Raw genomic sequence first — 23,279 nt, 5'->3', positions numbered from 1 at the left:
CCGTTTTTTGCGTTTCCCCCCCCCCCCCCCCCCCCCCCCCAACCGCACCAAACGACACATATCTGCAACGGCACCCCGGATCGATGCTCCGCAGCTGCCTCAAATGGGGCCTAAAGCGCGCTTCAAAGTGCAGATATTAGTTTGTAGGTTTTGTTGTAATTTTTAAGTTTATTATTGTTACAACAAGTTTTTAGAAATTGTCTGAAATTTTAATTTGTAGGTTTGCCCTTATATTTGCCTTCAAGTTAAATATTATACCGCATTTTTTATTTTAAATTAACTATTAAGTCATATTCATTATTTCATATTTGTTAATGAATGTATTTATACATTAATAATTTTATATAACATATCGATGCTTTGATTAATAAAAGCATTGCTTTGTTCTACACTTTGGCTTCGAAGCAAAAATAAAGTCTTGTGCATCGCTTTGCGTATTGCGCTTTGATAACACTCAATCACCCAATCAAAATAATACCAGATGCACAAATGAATTAGACGAGGATGAAATTTGAATCAACGAAGAACTTAAAAAATGATCTTGTAAGTAAAAAAAACAACAACAAAAGCTTTTATCCCATAGAGCAGGGTCGGCTACATGAATCACTTTTCTCCATTGTGTCTTACTGAGTGTCATATTTTCATTTAATTCTAATAATTTCAGTTCATTTTATACAGCAATCTCAAGTCTTTCTAATTCTACCTCTTCCACTATTAACACAAGTTTAATCTAAAACATCTATTTTCCTATTTGGGTCCTTAGATGGTTGAAGTTTAATATGATTAAACCATCTTGGGTGACTCTCTCTCTAATCTCGTCTGTCATCGGAGCTACTCCAACCCTTCCACGGATATATTTGTTCAACATTTTGCCTCTAAGTATAAAGTCACTCATCTACCTAAGCATTCTAATCTCAGCAACACTTAATTTATGTTTCTGTTTTATAGGTGACATGGAAATAGTTGAACCTTATACATTAAACAAGTGACAATACAATGAAATGACATTGCTATGATTATACAATATAAACATGCTTATGAACATTTTTTTTTATTTTACTTCTGATTTCATACTTACGACTTATATGTTACACTGCAGCTTTGATTTTTATACTACATGCTCATTTTTCATGTTCTGTGTCATGCTAGCATGTTCTTACTTGTATTTGTAGACATGTATAGTTTTCTACAAGAATGTATATTGTTTCTTTTCCATGTATAAAATCTCATGTTACCCTAATTATTTCTCTGATTTCATTGTTGCTCATCCTTCGTTATGGCCTTCAAGGTAGAGGCAACGAGCACTGGGTCAAATAGTCAAATTTGTCTTTGTATAGCTTTTTCACGATAGTTCTGATAGCATGTACATTTGTTTTGGATACAAACATTTATTATATTGAATTTAGCAGCTCTTTACAATTTTCATGTTTTGGATGATATGAGTTTCATGCTTTCGAGTATGTATATGAATGAATTATAAAATACAATGTATCAGGTATATTGCAGTGACATAGTTAGACTAATTCATCACCCACTGTGTCTTGATATAAAAGTCAGGACGAGGGTTGATGAAAGTTGGTCTACCAAATTGCCAGCATCTTTCGCACCACGATTGACCCTACCAAGGGGGTTGTTTGGGGTGTTACAACATACAGGTTGAATGTGATTCTTTGATTTTTGTCGACTTTGGCCCTCAAGATATTAATTTTGAAGTTGTTGATTGTTGGGAAGATGGTTCATGGGACTTGTCTAAGCTTTCTCAACTGGTGAATCCAATAACAGCCACTACTATCTCTAAAATCCCATTCAATGTGGCCAAAAAAGACATTCCTCGCATAATTGGACCTCCTTGTTATTCTTGGATCCTACCATTTGGAGAATGAAAATATGGAACAGCATTTTGAAGCCTTCTCAGTCATTTTTCTTATGGCACCCTTTCACTCAAGCATCCCAACTGACTAAGGCTACCTTCTATTTGCCACTTGTGAAAAGAGGAGGAATCTCTTAACCGCTTATTTTTTCTTTGCAGGTATACTAAAGATGTATGGAGAAAATTGGAGTTATTGTTTTCTGATGATTTTCTTCCCTCTGGTTCTTCTTCCTTGATAGAAGTCCTTCACAATTAGTGTGTTGATTCCTCTCTTCTTGGCCAGCTGATTCCTCTAATTACTCCATAGTTTGTTAGGATGGCTAGAAATAATTGCAAACATGGGAACCAGGAGGTCCTTAGTGGCACTACTTACTTACACATTGTGGCTTTCCTTATCAAGGTGGCAAAGTTTTCAAAGTTGAAGACAAAGATGCTGATGTCCTAAACTCTCTCAGAAGGCGCCCCAATGCTGCTGCCCAATACACTCCTAGGTGAACATTGATGGCAGTTTTATTCATCAAAATGTTATGACTAGAGCAGGTATTGGTGTTGTGCCCACGAAGCACACTGAGTTCTGTTTTTTATTCCTTTCATCGCCTGCTATTATTTCTTCCCATCAAGAAGCTGAGACTGCTGCCCTCCTTGCTGTTGTCATTGTTGCTTGCTCCTAGCCTTTTCAGATCCTTCACTTTGAGTTGGATGCTGTGCTGCTCTTCAAAATCTGCTCTGGCCTTTCCAACCCCCCTTGGTGTGTTAACTACATGGTGAAGAGAATTAAATTTCTTCTGGCTACCAAGTCTGTTAGATGGTTTCATGTATTTAGGGAGGGCAACCAACCGGCTCATTGTTTAGCTAAATTTGGTGCTTCTTCTGAGTCACTTCTCCTGTATTGTTCCCCTCCTCCTTTTCTTTACTTTTTGCTCAAGGTGGCTGTTCTTCTTTGCCATATGTCAGAGCACCTTGTATGTAGTTATTTCCTTGTACAATAGTAACATGCTCTTTTGCCAGAAAAAAAAAACAAGAATAATAAAAATAGTAATATTGACAAGTTAAAACATCATTGTTCCAAAGTACCTTCTTTGCCATATGTCAGAGCACCTTTTATGTAATTGTTTCTTTATAAAATAGTACCATGCTTGTTTGCCCAAAAAAATAAATAAATAAATAAACAAAACAAAAATAATAAATAGTAAATTGCCAAACTAAAACATCATTGTTCCTAAGTAGATAATAAGTTCGCACAATGGTACATTTATTAATTATTTGTAATTATAGAAATGCATAAAGCAATAATAATACAAACAAATCATCACGTGAATATAAAGCTATACTACACATTCTTCATGATATGTCTTTTTTAAGTAGACAGTCATCTTAAGATCATGTCTGAAGCGCTGAACTATAATTTCATAAAGTTCTGCAAGGAATATGTTATAGTTCTAACTGAATGTATTACTCAATCATTATTACAGATTACATTACCTGGAAAACTAGCAAGGCACTCACCACCTTCTGGCAGATGGTTCTCATCAGAAGAACCTTGAGCTTCCCCTAGAAAATTTCGTTGCAAGTTAAATAGCAGTTAGAACACAGTAGTCACAGGAAGATATTTTAATGAGAAATGAAGGACAGCATAGTTAATTCATATAAGTTTAATATCTATAAGCTCCATTTAGTTTATACCAATGCTGACAATAACCATGTTCAGACTAGCACCACGGGCAGTGGACAGCTTCTTAATCTCAGGAATGACAAAAGTAGCTTCAGTCTCTTTCTTTCCATATTCATAGAAAGAAGACAATATGTGAGACCGACAAACGCCATAAACTGCCGCATGCTGCCTCACACCACCAAAAAACACATGATTAAATTTAGAAAATCAGATGTTAGAAAGAGAGACTAAGGCTTAGCATAATGCACTGCATATCATCAAATCATACCTCTCCAATGGTAATATTAGCAATAGGTCTAACTAATATCACATACAGAGGAAAAAGGTTCCGCTGCTGTTGTTCAGAATTCATATTTCCAGGTAGTGATATAATTACTTTGATTCTATAAATAAATAAAAAAAGTCATCCGTTAAGAAGAGAAGCGAATACAAAATGTTCAAAATTTACAGCAAATCCAGAGTGCCTTGTATCTATAATGGATAGAAAAAGCATGAATATAAACTCAACAAAAATGGGGCCTCTTGATCCATGTTATTGTAAATATTAGTAAAGCAGAGTACCAAAGAAGGGTATGTATGTATACTTAAAAAAAGTTATACAAGCATATGTACAAACTTGTGCATATATATCATATATAAAGTTCATATCAACATAAGCATGCACGCAAGCACATGTGCGTGCTTGTTTGCGTGTGTGTATGTGCGTGCTTGTTTGCGTGTGTGTATGTGTAGGCATATACGTGTATGTGTATTATGCAAGCTCATATTCATACACACAAACACACGTACAAACACACGTGTATGTGTGAGTTGTGAGTGTGTGTGTGTGTGATGATATGAACATTCTGAGTACATAAGATTTACAAACATGCCACAGTTTTCATGAAATCATGTTCATAAACATAAAATTTGTCTCATTTTCTTAATACCTGCGCTTTGTTTAGTTTATTAGGAACACCGAAGCCAACATGACCCATTTCAAGCATTTAATGTACAGATATTGATAGGTGTACCCAACTCACTAAGCTAATGTATAAACCTTGGACAGAAAATGAGCAACAGCTTCATAGCATCAAAGAAAATTAGATTTGTTCAAGAGATTGATAAAAAAAAAATTATTTAAAAATAAAGGATGAACCTACAATAGTCTAAGCACTGAAAATAAATTGGGCAGTACTTGTCGAAAGGGAACAAAATAATAGACAATACCCTATGCATTCAAGAAAATTGACTGTCACCACACTGCCATACAAGGCCACTCACCCATCTATAGAAAACAAACAAATAGAAGAGTTGACAACATGGAAAATGAATGTGAAGTTCGTACTGGACTTGTAATACCTTGATTGGTTAAAGGAAAAAAATTGAAGAAGAGATTTATCAAGAAGGTAAAGAGAAAAGGAAGATTAAAAAGAAGAGAGAAATAAATGCATCAAGGGAAGGGATGCCCGAATAAAGAGAGAAAGAAAGAGCTTCATAGCTAAGAGAATCAAGAAGTAATTGATCGCCATAATCAAAGTCAAATAAACGTTACATCACCAATCATTTATACTAATGCCCGAACCTCTAAACACCACTTTGGAAGCCCAAAGCAATATCACCCAAACAAGTTGTTGGCGGTAACCTATGGCCAACTGCTCAAAATAGTGGCCAAAAGCTCCATTGAACAATCTAACCATAATAACAATGATAGAATGGTTAATATATTGACAATAAAAGACGAACATTTTAGTCCTAACAAATTATAAAATAAAAAATAAGAGTGATGGTAAAGACAAGGCACATAAAATAATAATGAAAACTTTCCATGGACAAAGACCCGAGGCGGATAATTGAAACGAGATTTCTCATACTACATCAAGAGCATGAAAGAAAATGGCAACAATACAAGGAAACATGTATAAGAAAAGAACCTACAACCTCAATTTTCTATAAATCACTGCATTCAACAATATATTAGTATACAGAAAATGGTTCATTATTTGAGAAGACTAGAGATTACATTTACCATTTTAGCCTTAGGACCTAGGTCGAATGGACAAAGCATAGAGTTTATTCATTGAAAAAGTGCTAAGTCTAATAAGGTCAACAAACTAGTTGACCTGATTTGATCAAATGTCCATGATGATAATCATTAGCATCAATAAAAACAAGAAACAAATTACGTAGAAAGTTACTAGTCTAGAAGCCGTGGAATCAAAATACGAAGCTCGTTCCAAAATTTTCACTTTTATAAAGAAGCGTGCCGGTAGTTTCAATAAGACTCTTTGAAAATAAACCAACTTGAGTACTTCTCGTCGCAATTAGGACAATTTTACATGTTGATCGCAAACCTCATAATGCAATACAACTCAAAATTTCTTTCTTGAGCTAAACTCTGTTTGATTGACTAGATTTTCTGGATGTTATATCATAATTTTTTAGAGCTCAGGTATAGAACAAGCAGCCATACTTAATTACCTTGTAAACCCAAAATAAACTAAGCACGAAACTCACTCAGTTGGAATCTTGAAGACTAGCCAATTCATGTTCATAAAAAAGCAGCCAGCCAAGCTCAAAATGGGTTTCACCAATCCAAGAGACATGCCAGACAAGTCACAAATAACTCATCCGCCCAACCAAACTCGAGCAAGGCTAATCCAACAAGCTTATAAGGAACTCACTGAAAAATAACTTTAAACTCGTTGAACCAACTCAGCCCAACAAATCACCAAAACCCAGAGAGCTATTCGGTGACTTCCACCACCAACACATGTAGCTTCCTTAAGAAAAATGGTATACTAGTAGTACAAGTCTGGGTTCTTATTTAGGCTATACACCTATTGTACATTTTGCTTTATACTTATTTGTATGTATCCCACTCTATAGCCATTCCCGTGGCAATTAAATCAACTCTAAGCTATAAATAGGGGGTCACAGTGAAGAACTGGGTTTTCACATATTCCTATGACGTCTTGGGCATTGAAACCTAACTCTTAACATTTTATTAAGCTTGATAGCGGCTTTTCCCTTTTTCTACCCCAAGATTTCTTCTTGGGCCATCTCTCTTCCTTCTCTCTTCCTCTATGTTAAGATAGGTATGGCATAACTCACGGATGGATAAATAAAGATCCAACATACCCCTCCTAAACAAGAAAGAGTAATCAAAATTATGAGGATTCTTAAATTCAATTTAGTATTTAGGATTGATTGAATGGAATGAATCCAATCAAAATCCGAAGATTTTGTTATGCCAAATGTTTAAGTGAGTCAATCCATCAATGTCAATGTTTTGAGTCATAACATCCAGGAAACTAATTAACAATCATGAGTTGTCTTTTTCCAACCTCTTAGGTATCCATTACAAACCAAGGGGAGACAATCTTTGTCAAAAATGTGTTTTTGGAGATTAAGGTCAACTCATTTTTCATAAAAAGCTTGTTATACAACTTAATTGAATGGTCTAGAGGCACATTACAGAATCGCTTAAAATTTAAAGCAATTACAAATAATTGATAATGTAATACCCATAAATGTTTAAAATTTAATATCAAAGTTTATATCTCAATTATGTACACTTCCTGTAAATATAAGTATGTTTATAAAATTTTACATTTTATTGGATTATTTTTATGTATAAATATGCATACATACATTAGAATATTTGGTTTTAGAAAATTTATTTCATAATGTAATGAATTACCTATAATTAGTTTAGTTTTACTATTCACTTATTTAAATCACTATTCATAGTAACCAACGTACTTTAGCGGTGCTTCTTTTCTGCTTTCCGCAACAATGAAAAGGTAGTTAAAAATTTAGAGAGTTTCGACACATACTAGTTTTTAAATAATTGCCTATATACTTGCATAAAAATCACTTATACTAATCTATATAAGTATTAAGTACTGAATATTAACTTTGATTTCCCCATATTTCATGACTCCTAGGTCGAAACCGAAAGCTAATGGAAGAGAAAGAAGGAAATGTGACAAGAAAAATACAAGATCAACAAAATTATGCACGCCTGTAGTACCAATTAGTTGAGTGAGTCATGGGCACAAACATGGTTAATCATTATTCAATGAAATTAACGATAGCTCAAAGGCATATTAGTATGATCGATTCAATTTTGTGCATAAAATCTAAGTTTATCCCATAAGGGTGATGCCTTAAGTATACTAAGTTTGGTTTAAAGTTTAGTTTATGGCAAACTATTTGCTATGAAGTTGTAGTCTATGTCAAATATTTGAATTTGAATCTATTGCTAACTTTGGTGGATCTCCTATTTCAAGGTGATTAACCCACATGAAAGGGGACAATGTGACATCCATGAGTTTTCTCATTAAAGAGGCCTTAAATTAGACTCAAATTATGATGTTGAATTCGGCTCACCTGAAAAAGATGGTTTTGGCAGAGGGACCTTTCAGTTGAACAGTTCACTGCCCAATTCGACCCCTTGCAAATGAAATGCGAGCTGACTGAGCCAGAGAAACATACAATAGTCAGATATCTCGGGGGCCTGAAACCTACCATCAGCAATTGTGGTACAGCTGCAGCCATACTGGACGCTAAGAGATGTCCAGAGATAAGCCTTGAAGTTGAAAAGTAATAAAAGCAGAGTCTGCAACAATTTTCAAGCAGGTCATCACCCACAATTACTACAACCGACATCGATCTATCAGAGGACACGGGTAAGCCCGAACAGAGGAATGACACTAAGGAAGAAAGCGGGAAGAAATAAGAGAAAGGCAACTCCTCCAACACAGTGTCGGCCAGGAAGTGCTACTGATGCCACGGCTATGACCACATTGCCTCCAATTACTCCACGAGCAGGGTAGTCACACTCACAAATCAAGGCATGTAGAAGAAATGAGCGATGAAGAAAAAGCCAATGAACAAGGTGAGGTGCAACTTCTCCCAGATGAAGTTGGGACCCTTGTAATTTGACGGATCCTACAGGCTAAGGACACTAGGGATTCACAGCGACTTCGCCATAAAATCTTTTACACCTGCTGTATAGCGAACAGAAGGTATGCGGTCTCGTCATTGATGGTGGATGCAGCAAAAACATGACATCGACACGGATGGTAGAGAAATTAGAAATCGCGAGTTGGGGACATTCCCAGTTGTACTCACTGACGTGGGTGAAGAAAGAGAATCGGGTCTGTATCAACCAAAGATGCTTGGTAGAATTTTCACCCAGAGACCAGCTACAAGACCAAGTGTGGTGAGAAACGAATCTCATGGATGTCTACCACCTTTTGTTGGGACGACCGTGGCAGTTTAAACAAAGGACTAAGCACGATAGATTCAAGAACACATATTCCAACACCAAGTATGAGGAAACACATCATCCTATTTCCCTCGGTAGATCCCAATATCACAGGAGCCCTTTTTAGCAGAACAACATCAGTAGAGCCAGTTTTAGTGATGACACTACACAAGAGGGCCGAAACATACGCCCCGATACCGGACAAATACAACAAGATTATGTCGGGACAACATCGTACCAGCAACAGCACCGCCGTGCACTGCATGCTCGTTTGAACCGATCATGGGGTAATTTTGAAAGGTTCATCGGTATAGGCATGTACATCTACTCCCAAGCTTGGGAAGACCCTCAACAACCTCGGGCGACAGTTCAGTCGCCCGTGGGATCCAGGGTGGCTAACAACGAAGTGGAAGCTTCGACCAATAAAGTCGAAGCTCCACCAACCTTAAAAGATTGACGTGGGCGTGGGCGCTTGGATTAGCGCCTGAAATAGGGCGCAGAACCGCGCCCCAGAGGAGGCTCTTTGAAAAAGTCGGGCCGAACCCCGCAAAACCACGCAAAGTAGAGCAGGAACTAGCAGCTTCCCGAAGGCGGGAAAACCCGCGATAAGGAGGGGAATCGCGATCCAGCTAGGCTATTTGCACCGGATGTTTTCTGAGAAGTGATTTCTGGATTCTTCTTAGCTTCCCACCTATCCCTTTTGTGTAGAAGTTTCCTTTGAGCATATAAATTGTTGTCCTAGGTATGTAAGGAGTCAATTTTGAGTGTGTTAAGTTTTAGATCTCTTATGTGGAGTCTCTTTCTCCTCGTGGGTTGTATCCGAGGAGTTGTTGGTGTTTCGGTTGTATCCTCTCCAAGCTGGCGATTGTATATTTCCTTTCAAAACCGTCTCCTTTCCTCTCCTTAGCTGCCGAACTCTTCCTCTGCCACCCTGACACTCAACTATTCCCCCTTCCTACAGGTAATTACTGCTAGCCCGACTTACTAACTCCCTTCAAGCTCCTTCCATGCACCCCACTACCGTTGTCGACCACCTAAAATCCTTCCCACTTGCTATCTCTACAGTTCCGCACCTTACCCTCGCAACCACCAGCATTCTGTCGCTGTCACCACCCCCGTTAGCCTTCCTGACCCACCTCGCCGACCTCCACCACCCATTGGAATACATTTATGAATGGTTGCTTGTATCGTTTTTGCGTTTGTGTTGTTATTTTTGTTCGAGTCATGTTGTAACCATATTTTAACATTAATAAAAATTTACTTAGTGTTTATGCTATTTCACTTACTAGTTCCAGTATCAAAGAAGCTTAGAATTGCCTAAGGCACAAGATGTGCCGCAATGGCTGACATGGAGGTGAATTTTGTGTCGTGTTAAGAGGTCACAGCCACCGAAAGCAATGATGAGCGTTCATTGAAGGGTGTTGCCCCATTTGATAATCGCAACTAGAAGGCACGGAGCTCCCAACTCTTGTAGGTGTAAAGTGCACTGATGCATTGCACTGCGTATATTGCAACTCTTTTGAGATCCAAACTCATTGGACTGGAGAGGTGTTATAAGCAAATTACCAAGTCCTACCAAAGATTTCCAACTCAGTTAAGAAAGTGGATAACTGAAAATAAGAATGGGAAGAAGAGAGCAAGAGGTTATCTAGTTCGATTTGATAGAATATGACCCGTAAAACTTTTTCTCTTCTTTTAGACTATTTTGGATGGTTAAAGGTGCTATCAATTATCCAAAAAGTTCAAAATTAAAAAAAAATTTTATAAACTAATTTATCAGATTAAGAAGCCTTAGGTTTAATTAGAAAAGTTTACCAAGCCTAAATTTAAGGATTAAAATAAATTTAGGCTTAAAATCCTTATTAACTCTAGGTTATTTAAGGCCATATCCGGCAAAGTTAAAAATGAATTTTGCAATTATGTAACTTAGCCACATTAATTGGATCCTCTAATTAGACAAATTTTAATTATGCCTAATTTCATATGATTAAAAATTAACCCCTTTTTTTTTTAATCACAACACATTCATTTTTGGGGTAAACAACTATAGTAAAATAAGTTATAGAAAAATTGCACCGAACAATATACATGGCTAACAAAAGGGCGATTAAATTATTTAAAAAAATTATGAAGATTTGATCAGTAGGTTCAAGATAATCACAAGTCCATGCATACTACTCAAATCCACATAATTGAGTTATAAGGATCTAATGAAATTGTTAGCTGAAAGAATATGATATAAAAAAAAAAAGCATACAGCTATCCAAAGCGTAAGTTGTAATAACTAAAGTTTATTCTAAACTAGTAAAAGCCGGTTCCACTTGTTCCCGTTGAAAAGCCGGTTCTAAACTAGATGAACAAAGTAAGCATGCATAACCGCTGCTCCACATATACCTAAAAGGCACCATGGAAATACAGTTAAGAGAACAACCAACATGAATTTAAGAGAATATCCAACATGAATGTATCAACTACCACACATACACTCCAATTAACTATTACTTTATCACCTAATGTAGTAAGGAAGTATTCAATATCCATAAGATTTCTAATTTGCAGAAAACTATTACCTTCTTTTGTGTTTAGCTTGTATCTTGTACTGTAAACATCTCTGCAAAAATGATGGCTGTAGAACAAGAAATCATTATGAACAACCTATACATTCAAAGAAACAGACGCAAAGAGTAGAAGAACCAAAGAGAGATGGGAATGACAAAAAATTGGTTTCAAAAGCAAGCTAGTAAGGAATTTACCTTTCTAATGGCCCTGCGTTGAAGGATGTTATAGAATTCAACAGGTTTGCAGTAGATGGAAAGACTTTCTTCAGCTGCAAGTTCCTCCGCAGCAGTTAAACAAACCCTTGATTGCTGACGGCACATCTGCTCTGCAGTCCTAGAACGGCTACAACTGCAACCAATAGCCCTGCATTATCAAGAAAATTAACAAATCATTTTACATGAATAAAAAAAATAATAATCATCTCATTGACTTAAGTGATTTTATAATGGTGTTAATATGAGTACACGTCCAATAGATAGGCTCTCAAGGACAGTTAAACAACCAAATACTGAATTTCAGGTTAAACACATACGCAGCATCATGATCAACAAAAGGCAAGCCTGGCATTCTGGCTTTGCTGTATACAAAAAGCTCACATTTTTGTAGACTTGACCATGTGCTTGAGGGTTAAACTGCTCGGAAAACCAATAATTCTAGTCCACTAAAACTTCAGTTAAGCAAATAATCCTGTCATTTTCTAGGATTTTTTCCCAGAATGAGGTACTGTACCTTAGCCTCTGCATTTAAGAAAAAAAAACGAGGGGCACATCTAAGAAGGCTTAAAATTCAAATATAGATGAAAAAACAAACCACATTTAAAGGATACAGATAATCAATCAAAATAGATGTGTTAATGAATTGGAAGCAAACACTTTACCTGTGGATCGAGTTGGAGAGAACAAAAGAAAAAAATGCAGAGAAGGATCCTTTGTTGATTGCTAAAATTAAGGTATTAACATAAAATATATTCTGTAGGAAAAAATTAATGCCAATGAAAACATCAACATAGATTTAACCAATAAATAACTTTGAAATTTTCTGTACTTCCATACAACAACAACAACAAGCCTTTATCTCACTAAGTGGGGAAATTTTCTGTACTTCCATCTCATGAAAAATAGCAGTACCAGGCAAATGCAAACCAAGAATGATAAATTGGCGAAACTGCTCGAGCAAAAACAGGTTCAAAGAAAAAATCCAACTGGAAAGGCCTAACAGTACAAATTATATATGGTTTCACATCACAGTAAATCTAAGATCTTTAATATCTACAATGTTTTCCAATTCCAGTATTATAGTATTAGTTAAAATATGTATATCAATACCAAACCTAGGACCAAACAATAAATCAAACACAATTTATAGCAACTTTTATGTGGGATTATCATAGGTTCTCAAGACTAGAACCGAACAACGTGTTTGTAACATGTTTGGCCTGTTAAAAATAGGAGATTGACTGTAAGTTTTCTTCTGTTTATGCCTCTTTTGGTATAAAGAATATGATTTTTTTAATCCACTATAGAGTCAACAATCTAAATGTTATAATATAAGAATTATAAAAATGTAAACCCACCTCTACACAAAAGGCTTCTCATGCTTGAATTAGGTTAAGTTACGATTAATAATTACAATAAGATAAAAGTTCCTCTAACTTGAGATCTTTAGCCTCCATTACTTGTGCCCTTATTTCTAAGACTACCGTGATTTTTTTTCTAAGAAAGCCACATATGCAGATTGCCAAAAAGTTGTGAATGTGGATTCCTACTAGTTTTGTTTCTTTTTTTCCCAGTATCTTCTCCTCCACCCACTAAAGTTGTACTCTTGGTTTTAAGCTGTCACAATTGCCACATATTTGCTGCCAATTTAACCTCACAGAAAACTAATATTCAAGCATTTCACAAAACCAAAAAGACTTCCCACAATCCATAATACAGGCTGTCTTTCCTGGCCTTAAGTCATATTTCTCTGTTGACTTAGTCGCTGTTGTATCCAAATTGCTTTACTAAGTTTTAACGATGCTTTATTGCTCTCTGTTGCTGTCTTTCTACAGCTTTGCTGCTTATACTGTGAAATAACCACAAAATGCCCCTGTTGATTGCAAAAAATACTGACCTTTAATCCTTGTTTGCTTGCTGAAGGTAGCCTTTAAAGCGTGGCATACTAGAATAAAAGATATGCTCGGTAAGTTTGAGAAATGAGAAATTTAACAAAACCATGGCCGAGTTAACACCTAAACATCCAAATTGAAAATTGCATTCACACACAAATACAATCTTCAATCTCCATTGTATAAAACCCGTGTCTTGCTGGTGAATCATGCAGATGAATATTATGTATATTTCAAAATATAATATAACCAAATTGGATTATTCATTAAAAAAAAATCGATTTCCAAAATTAGAGTAACATTCAATGCAAACAAGAACGTTTCATTCCCTCGTCAAAAACATGAATATTGTGAGATAAAAAAGTATCGCTTAAACTTAAACGGAAAATTTTATAAGATGGTGGTGAACCTTCCAACGATTTATGGAGAAAGATGTTGGCCTATAAAAGAAAAGCATAAAATTAAGTTAGTGTTGCGGAGATGAGAATGCTCACATGGATGAGTAGCTTTTACACTTAGAGACAAAATGTGAAATGAATATATATGAGAAAGGGTTGGAGTAGCTCTAGTGACTGACAAGATTAGAGAGTGTCGCCTTAGATGGTTTGGTCACATTAAATGTCAATCATCTAATGAAACCTTTAAGATAGTAGATGGTTTAGATTTGACTTTAGAAACATAGAGATAGACCTAAAAAAACTTGAGAATGTTGTATAGAAACTGATCCTAATTTATTAAAATTAAATGAAATATGACACTCTACAGGATGCAATGGATAAAAAACATTTTCATATGGCCGGCCCCACTTAGTGGGATAAAGGCGTATCATTGTTGTTGATAAAAAACATGAATATTCTAGCACAGATTCTGACAACGCTAATTGATCCCTTCCTCACCAAATTACTAGCATCCAAGCACAAATTCCACTTCATCCAATGTCGATAATAACTACCATACTCCAATTAGATCAATCCTACCAAAAGTCACTTCCCTCAAAAAAATTAAATCAAATCCACTGAGCTTGAATCTTCTGAGAATTATTACAATAATGAACTAGATCATAGTGATGCCCAGTTTAAAAAAAATTACCATATGCAGGATATTTACATAGTTGTGCTCACTTCAGACTCTGCACAGGAAGAGACTCAACTTGACGCCTTTGTAGAATCACAGGATGGAGAATATATGTGACTCTGCAAATGATTCGGAAGAGTTTGGTGTGAGCAACTCATAATCTTAGATGCTATTGGCTTGTTGATATTAAAACGTATGATATTCCTCTCCTTCAGAAAACACTTCCTCATGGTTTTTAATCATCTCTAAGAATATATTTCAGTTACCACTGTCACTCAAAAGCATTTAAATTTTCTAAGACACATTATGATGGCAGCTCCAGCAGTTTTTCCAGAAGTGCATTAGCCAACTCGGCTTCCTCCTTCATTGCTGTCTAATTTAAGTCAGCAACAGTAATAGCATCATATTTGCATTTCCTAATTATTTAAATCAACTTCAAAAATATTCATTCTCGTAAATTCTAGTATGGGTGTGTAAATTACATACTTTACACTACTTCTGCTAACAAACCTTCAATTTACCCATTTCCTTCCTAGTGCTTCCACATTAAGTTTATTTGCCCATCTCAATCATTGTGCATGCCAAAAAACACTTAATGCTAGTTTTTTTATAGGAACCGGAGACAATTTTTCACCAGGCACAAAATATTTTATTACACGAACAACAAACAACTCAACACGAATGCATAAAAATAAGCACCTACAATTCAAGAGATATGTAATCTCTCCCGAATCCTACAATTCAAGAGGTATTTTAATCTCTATCAAAACCTACAGTTCTGGAATTAAGTAATCTCTCCCAAACCCTAATACTAAGATACAAAGACCCAATCACATGCATCTCTAACCCTAAACATATTAACCCTATTTATACTAAATAATAATAAATGACAAGAATAAATTGCCATAAACAAATAAAAGACAAATTTGTCCATAGGTGACGATCTAACATTACTCCCCTCCCAAAAAGACACCTTGTCCTCAAGGTTAAAAAATTGTTGTTTGATCCAGTCGTATGGCCCCCAAGATCTGTCATCATATGGCAATCATTTTCGTTTAATCATAAATTTTTAGTGGCCCTTCGGAATATGAAATATCACCTTGTGCACATCATTCAGTGCATCCGAATAGGATGGTGTCCTGACTTCTAGTTAATCTTAGAGTATATCACAGCACCAAACAGCTCATCCCATACTATAAATCACCAGATAGCTCTGCTCATCCCGTAGCTTATAAATCACCAGACAGCTCTGCTCATTCTGTAGCCTACAAATCACCATAATTTCTACCAACTCCGTATCACGTAGCTTATCGATCACCAGAATCTCTATACTTCGAATTATGCATCTCTTCAATCTCTGTCAACTTTGATCCTGCTTCCTTCCATTTGTTCAAGTCGTCTGAATGTCATACTATTTCTTACAACTGCTATCATTCGAGTCTATTCCTAGTTTCTTCACTCGATATCGCAGCTCCTAATCCACCTAAAATAGTGGTGCTGCCCTGATGCTATTCAAATCTTTTTAGTTGCAACTGTTGTCATTTGTTCCCGACGCCATCATTCAATTATGCGGCGAGTGGAAATGGTTTTGTCTAGAACTCTATGATTTTCTTGATTATTTCTTCTAGGGTCATGAATCTCCTGTCAAACTGCCCCCATGGCCAAGACAGATTCATCTATTTTCGATTCGATTTGACTCGCCTCTTTCTCTAAATTTTTCTCCAAGACATCTACTTTATTGGTTGCCATTACTCCGAAGTCATTTTGATGGAGGTACGGAGGATTAGCGAGTCTGACTTTGGATAGGTGCAACCATTACAACTGCGCATGTATCTTAAGTTTCGATCACGGAGGTGTGTGAACCCTTCGTAGGCTTCTCGATTCAATTGTGATTGTATCACGAGACTTTCCAGCTAAACAACTGTGACTATATCGTGAGATTCACCTCTTTCCAACAAGTGCACGACTGTATCGTGGCTATCGGCAAGCAGCGATCACAATGTTGATGCCTTGCAAATCGCGATTAAAGAGCATCATTTCCCAACTAGTTCGCCATGATCCCCCCGATTTTATTGTGGGATTAAAACATGAAGGCGTTTGGTATGTCGCAATCTTGTAGAAGCCTACCCAGCTAGCTCCGATCGCGACTTTGTGTAAAGGCGTGGCGGGACGAGGCGAAAGAAGCCTACCCAGCTAGCTCCGATCGCGACTTTGTAGGTCGCAATCTCGTAGATGAAGTTTCGGGCCTCTGTAGGTCGCAATCTCGTAGATGCTTTCTCAGCAAACTCTAATCGCCACTGCATCGCAAGGTTCAGTGTTGAAGGCTACCGACTCCTGTATCAAGCAAAGCAGTTGTTGATATCGTAGGAATCAAGAGCATTGATACCAATTGATACGATTCCTGAAAAACTTTCCCACAAAAATTAAAACAAAAACATATTTTATTGTAAGAACATCAAAAATTCAACATGAATACAAAGATAAACACCTACAATTTGAAAAGTAAGAATGTTACTTTTTGAGTTTAATTACTTTATGAGTCGAAAATGTATAAAATACTAAGATATTTACATATTCCAAGTTTTTTACCTGCGGAGAAAAATTCAAGGCAAGCGTGTAGAAGATCGTCGTAAGTCAGCTCCATAAATTTCAGGTAAAGAATGCTACGTTATTTAAAAAAGAATAACTGCATTTATGGAAATCACTTAAATCTTAAAATTTAATATGATGTTTTATAAGTTATTGAGCTCAATATAAAAGTCACCACAACATTTAGCAAGCCATCGAAGATTAAAGCTTTAGTGTGGCAAAAAAGATGAGTAATTACAATTCTAAATTTTAGTAATAATCTTTATTTCAAAATGTATGTTTAGATGAGTAATTACAATTCTAAATTTTAGTAATAATTTTTATTTCAAAATGTATGTTTATTTATATGTATATTTTAGTTCAGTTAGATTTTTATTGCAATAGTATGTATGTTTTAGTTCAGTTAGATTTATATTGCAATAAATTCTTCATATTATTAAATAAAAAAGTTATGTATAACTGAAAAGTTATAAAAGATGTAAATGCATAAAAAATATGTATGAAATAAGTAAGAGATATGCATAAGATAGATATATGAATAACATAAAAGATATGTAATAATGAATAGTTGCCCAAAAAAGAAATATGCATGTTAGTATATTGCATAGAAATGTTTAAGAATAATGTATGTATCAAGAATGGATTATCTTATATATGAATGCTTGTATGTACACCCTAGACAACTGTGATGGTTAGAACACCAACCGCTGTGTCGACGAAATAATATCGGTCAGAGGCGAGTACACCAAAGTTTACCTCCCCGGACAATTGTGATATTTACATTGCTAACCACTGCACCGACGGGATAATATCGATTAAGGGCAAGTAAAGTTCTTTCCAATAGCTGGCGGGGCAATATCAGTCAAGGATGTGTTAAGTTGTTGACGGTGCTCCTCACAGAGACAGAAATGTATGTAAACAATATAAAGTAAAAGTATCACACTTCTAATATGTATGTTAGTCTGTAAGAAATTTTATAATATGTTATTCTTTCATAATTTTATAAGAAATCTAATTTATACTAATGCATGTATCAAAATCCTTATTCGAAATGAATATATAATAATCTTCTGTATGCATACTGTTGGGTTATCTTAAGAAAACTCATTATGTTACTTCAATATTATATTTAAGTTTTAAACATTTGAACAAGAATAGAAGAGAAACACATGTGCATAGAAGACGAGAACAACCAAAAAGGTACAAATTTCTACTTGTTAATTTTATTTGCTTTCTTAATAGCTCTATCATGTATTATTTGAATATTAAATTGATAGTGACAGAATTAAGAATACCAGTGAATTGATTTCCACCGTCCGTTTCGATCTTTGGTTAAGTCACAGGTTGGGTCGTGACAATAACTACATCAAATAAAAAAGAGGTCTACACCTCCTACCTTACAATGTTTCATAAGGAGCCATCTAATTAGCTAAATGATAATTGTCATTATACGTAAACTGCAATAAAGCTTGGTTGGCTTTCAGCTACCTTCAAAATCCTATGCGCATGCTCCAAGAAAAACTTATTTTTTAATACTCTTCTCTCACTATCCATTACTTTATTGATGACCAATATGACTAACCTAGGGCCCGATTGGGGCAGCTTATAAGTGTGGGGGTATTTTTGAAAACGCCTCAGTACAATTTGGATCGCGCGTCTTACATGCTTATCCGAAAACGCAGTTCCATTTTTACATTAAACGCAGGCCGCAGGTCGAACCCGGCGGTCGAACGGCAGGCCGCGTTTCAGTTGCTTATCCTGAAACGCACAAGTTGCCTCAAACGCGCCCTTAAAGTTGAGTCAAAAAACTTTTTCAAACTCTTCCAAAATCTGGAAGTAAACTTTGTACCTCTATCTGAAATCACACAAACTAGAAAACCATACAACAGTTATCATCTTTTGAAGAAAATGTTCTGCTAACCCATTCTTTAGATGTATCTCACATAACTGGAAAAAAAAGTGAAGATTTGATAAAACAATTCATATTTCACCCAAATAAAAGTATAACCCTAACAAGGTCCTGGTTGTAGTATATTCCTATTTCAACTCAAAAAACCTACAGATCAAGAAGTTTTTTCAACCAACAACTAATTTTTTTTTCAGCATTTGTAATTAAATAAGTTATTTGAACACAAGATTTGAATGCATTTACATTGCTTATTACCACTAATCTTGGCATAGATTATATGCATCTTAGTGCAATAGAAATGAATGGGGAGCTTAAATTTATGTGTCTCGGTCAATGACTCGTGGCTCGACTGCGAATCTTGAGATGAAAACAAGTTACTCCAAACCTGATTACACCAACTTCAGCAACATTAAACTCAAATCTTTTGCCATTGAACCATCTCTTTATGAATAGCTAGGATGCAATTATGTTGTAGCTGCCTTTCATTAATCTTTAAACCTAATTTAGGCAGCATTATTAAACTACCAGGAAAATCATGTGAAGTGTTTGCCAACTTTGAATCCAAAACTGAAAAGGCTACTAATAAACACTCCACTTCTTAACCAATAATTAAGGCACAAGGCTATCTTCTTTTTTGCAAAGTGCATCAGTTTATACATTAGCTTTCACAATATAATAGTTAATGGTGCAATCATAGTCCTTAAGAAAAACACACATCTCCAATATCTCATATAAAAATTCTTGTGTTAATAAACATTACAAACATTTCTGATCAATTAAGATCTAAAAAGTTTGACCACACAAATAATTTACAAATCAAAATATAATAATTGCTAGTTTTAAAACATGAGTAGGATACTTTATTTCATGTTCATTTAAGTATCTTAGAGAATACCTATTAACAAGCTATTTTGTATCAATATACAACTCAACCTTAAATTTAAGCATCAAAATATAATTGAATTCAATTATCACCAAAAGAAATATAAGTACCAACTTACTCCTCAATCAATCAGTTCTTCAAAGCCTAAATGACATTTTCGAGCTGAATTTGGCCATATTTTGAATCAATTTAATAAATACTAAGGCAATCTTGAAATCATTCAGCAAATCTCCAATGGTACCAACCAATCCTAAGAATCCCCCAAGATAGACTGGTTGGCCTCTTCCATTCAAGAATAGCTTCATTTTTCTAAATATATTAAAATGCTATCTCTAGACATGTCATATCTTAAAAATATTACTTCCTTAACGCACAAATACCACTTAGAACTTGGCATAAATTTTTTCAACTTATAGAATCTCAAGAATAACTATAAAAGGTTGCCTATATTCTATCAAGTTCTTGAAATATAATAATATATGATCAACAACTCAATTCAGGAAATTTGTTCAGGCTTTATGTAAGCCAAAGCACAATGTCAAAAACTCTTGACGCCAATATCATATGTAAAGGTTCTGTCAGAAATATATGTTTCATTTAATTTTAATTGATAATAATCAAATCTCAAATCAATATGGGAATACACCTAAGATATTTGCATCTAATCAAAACTATCATCAAGAGGAAAAGGATGCTTCTTCACAAGAAAATAATTTAACTATTCATAGTCCACATGAGATCTTGAAGAATCATCCTCCTTCACAAATCATGCAAGTGCTTCTGAGAAAGAAACATTAAGCCAACAAGTTATTCTTGCGTTTTCAATTCCTTAAATTCCACAAGCCACTTTGTGATAAAGCCTAAAAACGGGTCTAATGACATGAGCAACCATAATAAGAAATCAACTCTCTCAATGGAGACAAATAATCAGAAAAAATATATATAGATTCCTAAACATTTGGTTTTTCTACAAAACAACATAAATAGTCCTGAGCATAAATCTCGAATACCATTGTTACCCATCCACTCCTAAAGCCCCATAAGCCTTCTCAACACGATTGATTTAATTCTCAAACTTTAGTGAATCCTAGAAAAATTAATGGCCTCATCATCATTAATTGCACAAAATTAAGTTAAACCCCAGCTACAAGACCATTCCACCCATCCTTCCACAATACATCTGTTGCACTTGATGATGTTATTGTAATAAAAATAGTTGCAAAAATTGATTTTAATAATTTTCCTTGCAGTGCTCCAAGTAACCCCAATGCTAACCACAAAGTGCTCTTTCGTAGAGATGTCGAAAATTGACCTGACACACCAACTTGACTTAGACCCAACTCGAAAAATCTGAGTTTATGTTGACCCAAATAAATTTCAGGTCGGGTTCGAGTAAAGATTTTTAACCGTTTAATTTAGAGTCGGGATCAAGTTGACTCTCCAACCCGAACTGACCCACCAAACTGAAATTTACTTGAATTCGACCCGTCTATCCAAAATTGACTCGATATTGACTCGAAATTGACTGAACTTTGACCTAAATAGTTGTTTCCCTCATATTAAATGGGTTAAATGGGTCGGTTTTATGTTTCCCATGTCTGGCTTGAGTTAGGTTCGAATTGAGATTTGCATCCTGTATAATATCCGGGTCAGCTTCGTGATGAACCCTATTCGGGTTGTGTTAGTTTTTGGTCGGGCCTAAACTCGACCCGCAAAAACGAATTGACATCCCTACTCTATAGACATGAATGTTTCTCTTGTAATAGATATCCTCTACCACTTAATCCAACTTCCATATCGACAATGCATCCTCTACTCTAAACTACCATGACGCAACCCTAAATTAAAATCTAATATTAATGTTATGTACACCATTGATAATATTCTTACAAAAAGCATCTTAAGAATCCTAGAGCTTTGCTCTCATAATATAAAAGTTAATACACCACAATCAAGAAAAAAAATTGCATTAGAAAAAACATAATCTATAAAAATTAAAAGCTATATAAAAATTAGAATACACAAGCTATATGAAACAAACGCAAAATTAAAAAAAATATCATTAAATAGATTTTAATACTTACAATGAACTAAACTTGGAAAATATATAAACTCCTGAAAAACTACTACTGTTAAAAGAAAAATGGTAATGTAGGCTAAATCAATGATCTTGACACCTAATCTCAGCCCAGTGTTACTTAGCACCTACAACATGTAAATAGAAAAGGGATAAGCAAACCAAAACTCAATAGAAATCTTCCACCATAACCACAAATGTCTAAGAAATGCTTACAATATTCACGATAATAATTTCTTGTTGTTCATAAATAATTTAATATAAGTCACTAATTGATAATGGATAATGGCCATAATCAACAAAACATCATATAACAAAGGGTAAAATTCGATGAAAACAATCAAGTAATAAATCAATCATCAGCATATTAGAAACCCCAAGTAACTAATGAGCGCATTAGCAACGCAAAGTATCACTCATATATGTAGTCCCCTCGTTAAGAGTGTTGCTTCCACCCACTAATATAAAACATATTCCCACCACACAGGTATAGGGAGCCAACATCATCAATGTTGGTCTTAAGCATCCATAATAACAATAAATAAAGTCAAACATCACCCAAAAAAAAATCATCCACACATGCATCGAAATACACAATAATCAATAATGCATTCTTCTATAGAGAATATGATATCCAATTCCATAAAAGAAAATATGTTCATGCTATAAATAAGCTACTTGAAACAATTAAGCAAAAAATTTAAAGGATAAGCATCCAAATAATATAACAATTCATAATACATGATTATATACCTAAACAATATAAGAAAATGTAATTAACATAACTACATGAAAAGATATAACAAGCTACAAGGATTCAAACAATAAAAAATGGTTCAAAAGAAAGCATTGTACCAAAAGGTATAACTCCCAAAGCTTCTCTTTGCATAAAGAGCAACAACAATTATAAATTTGCAGATATACTAATTGAGGGTCAATTCTAACAAATATATTTATTAGTATACCCTCTTCTTCCATACATACTCTCAATTCCTTCCTCTATAATTGATTATCATGTGACCCAATGCTATCACCCTTATTCCTACCCATCAATTCATCAAGGCTGAGGGCCAACATTCCCCATTCCAACCTTTGAAAAATGTTATAGGTTGCTTCTACATTTTTTGCCCACCTCCCTCTCCTCCCCCATTTCCCTTAGGTTGTTGGAACCAGCTTTCAACCATGACAAACCTCAGACTACTGTACATAATTCCCTTAGCATAGTAACCAACCTTCTAACTCCAAAGACAATTCCCTTGCCAACTCGAGCAAAAATTCCAAAGAT

General features: G+C 35.1%; 1 protein-coding gene across 7 annotated transcripts in view; it reads right to left on the bottom strand.

The window, feature by feature from the left end:
• LOC110027790 (polycomb group protein EMBRYONIC FLOWER 2-like) overlaps window positions 1-23,279 on the bottom strand; it is a 77,700-nt gene that overhangs the window by 52,603 nt on the left and 1,818 nt on the right. For 3 of the 7 annotated variants that reach the window (XM_020729348.1, XM_020729349.1, XM_020729351.1), the window contains exons 1-6: window positions 11,888-11,958; window positions 11,550-11,718; window positions 11,367-11,422; window positions 3,811-3,925; window positions 3,554-3,707; window positions 3,353-3,421 (exon numbers count right to left, since the gene is read on the bottom strand). In XM_020729348.1, coding sequence (XP_020585007.1) covers window positions 3,353-3,421; window positions 3,554-3,707; window positions 3,811-3,925; window positions 11,367-11,422; window positions 11,550-11,718; window positions 11,888-11,922 — 598 coding nt within the window. In that variant the 5' untranslated portion in view covers window positions 11,923-11,958. Of the gene's footprint in view, window positions 1-3,352; window positions 3,422-3,553; window positions 3,708-3,810; window positions 3,926-11,366; window positions 11,423-11,549; window positions 11,719-11,887; window positions 12,093-23,279 lie in introns of those variants that run through there. The other 4 variants (XM_020729352.1, XM_020729354.1, XM_020729353.1 and 1 more) reach the window with 4 other exon arrangements.

This window comes from Phalaenopsis equestris, unplaced genomic scaffold, assembly GCF_001263595.1.
Source record: "Phalaenopsis equestris unplaced genomic scaffold, ASM126359v1 Scaffold000447, whole genome shotgun sequence".
Classification (NCBI taxonomy): domain Eukaryota; kingdom Viridiplantae; phylum Streptophyta; class Magnoliopsida; order Asparagales; family Orchidaceae; genus Phalaenopsis; species Phalaenopsis equestris.
This window is presented reverse-complemented; position numbering and strand designations above follow the sequence as displayed.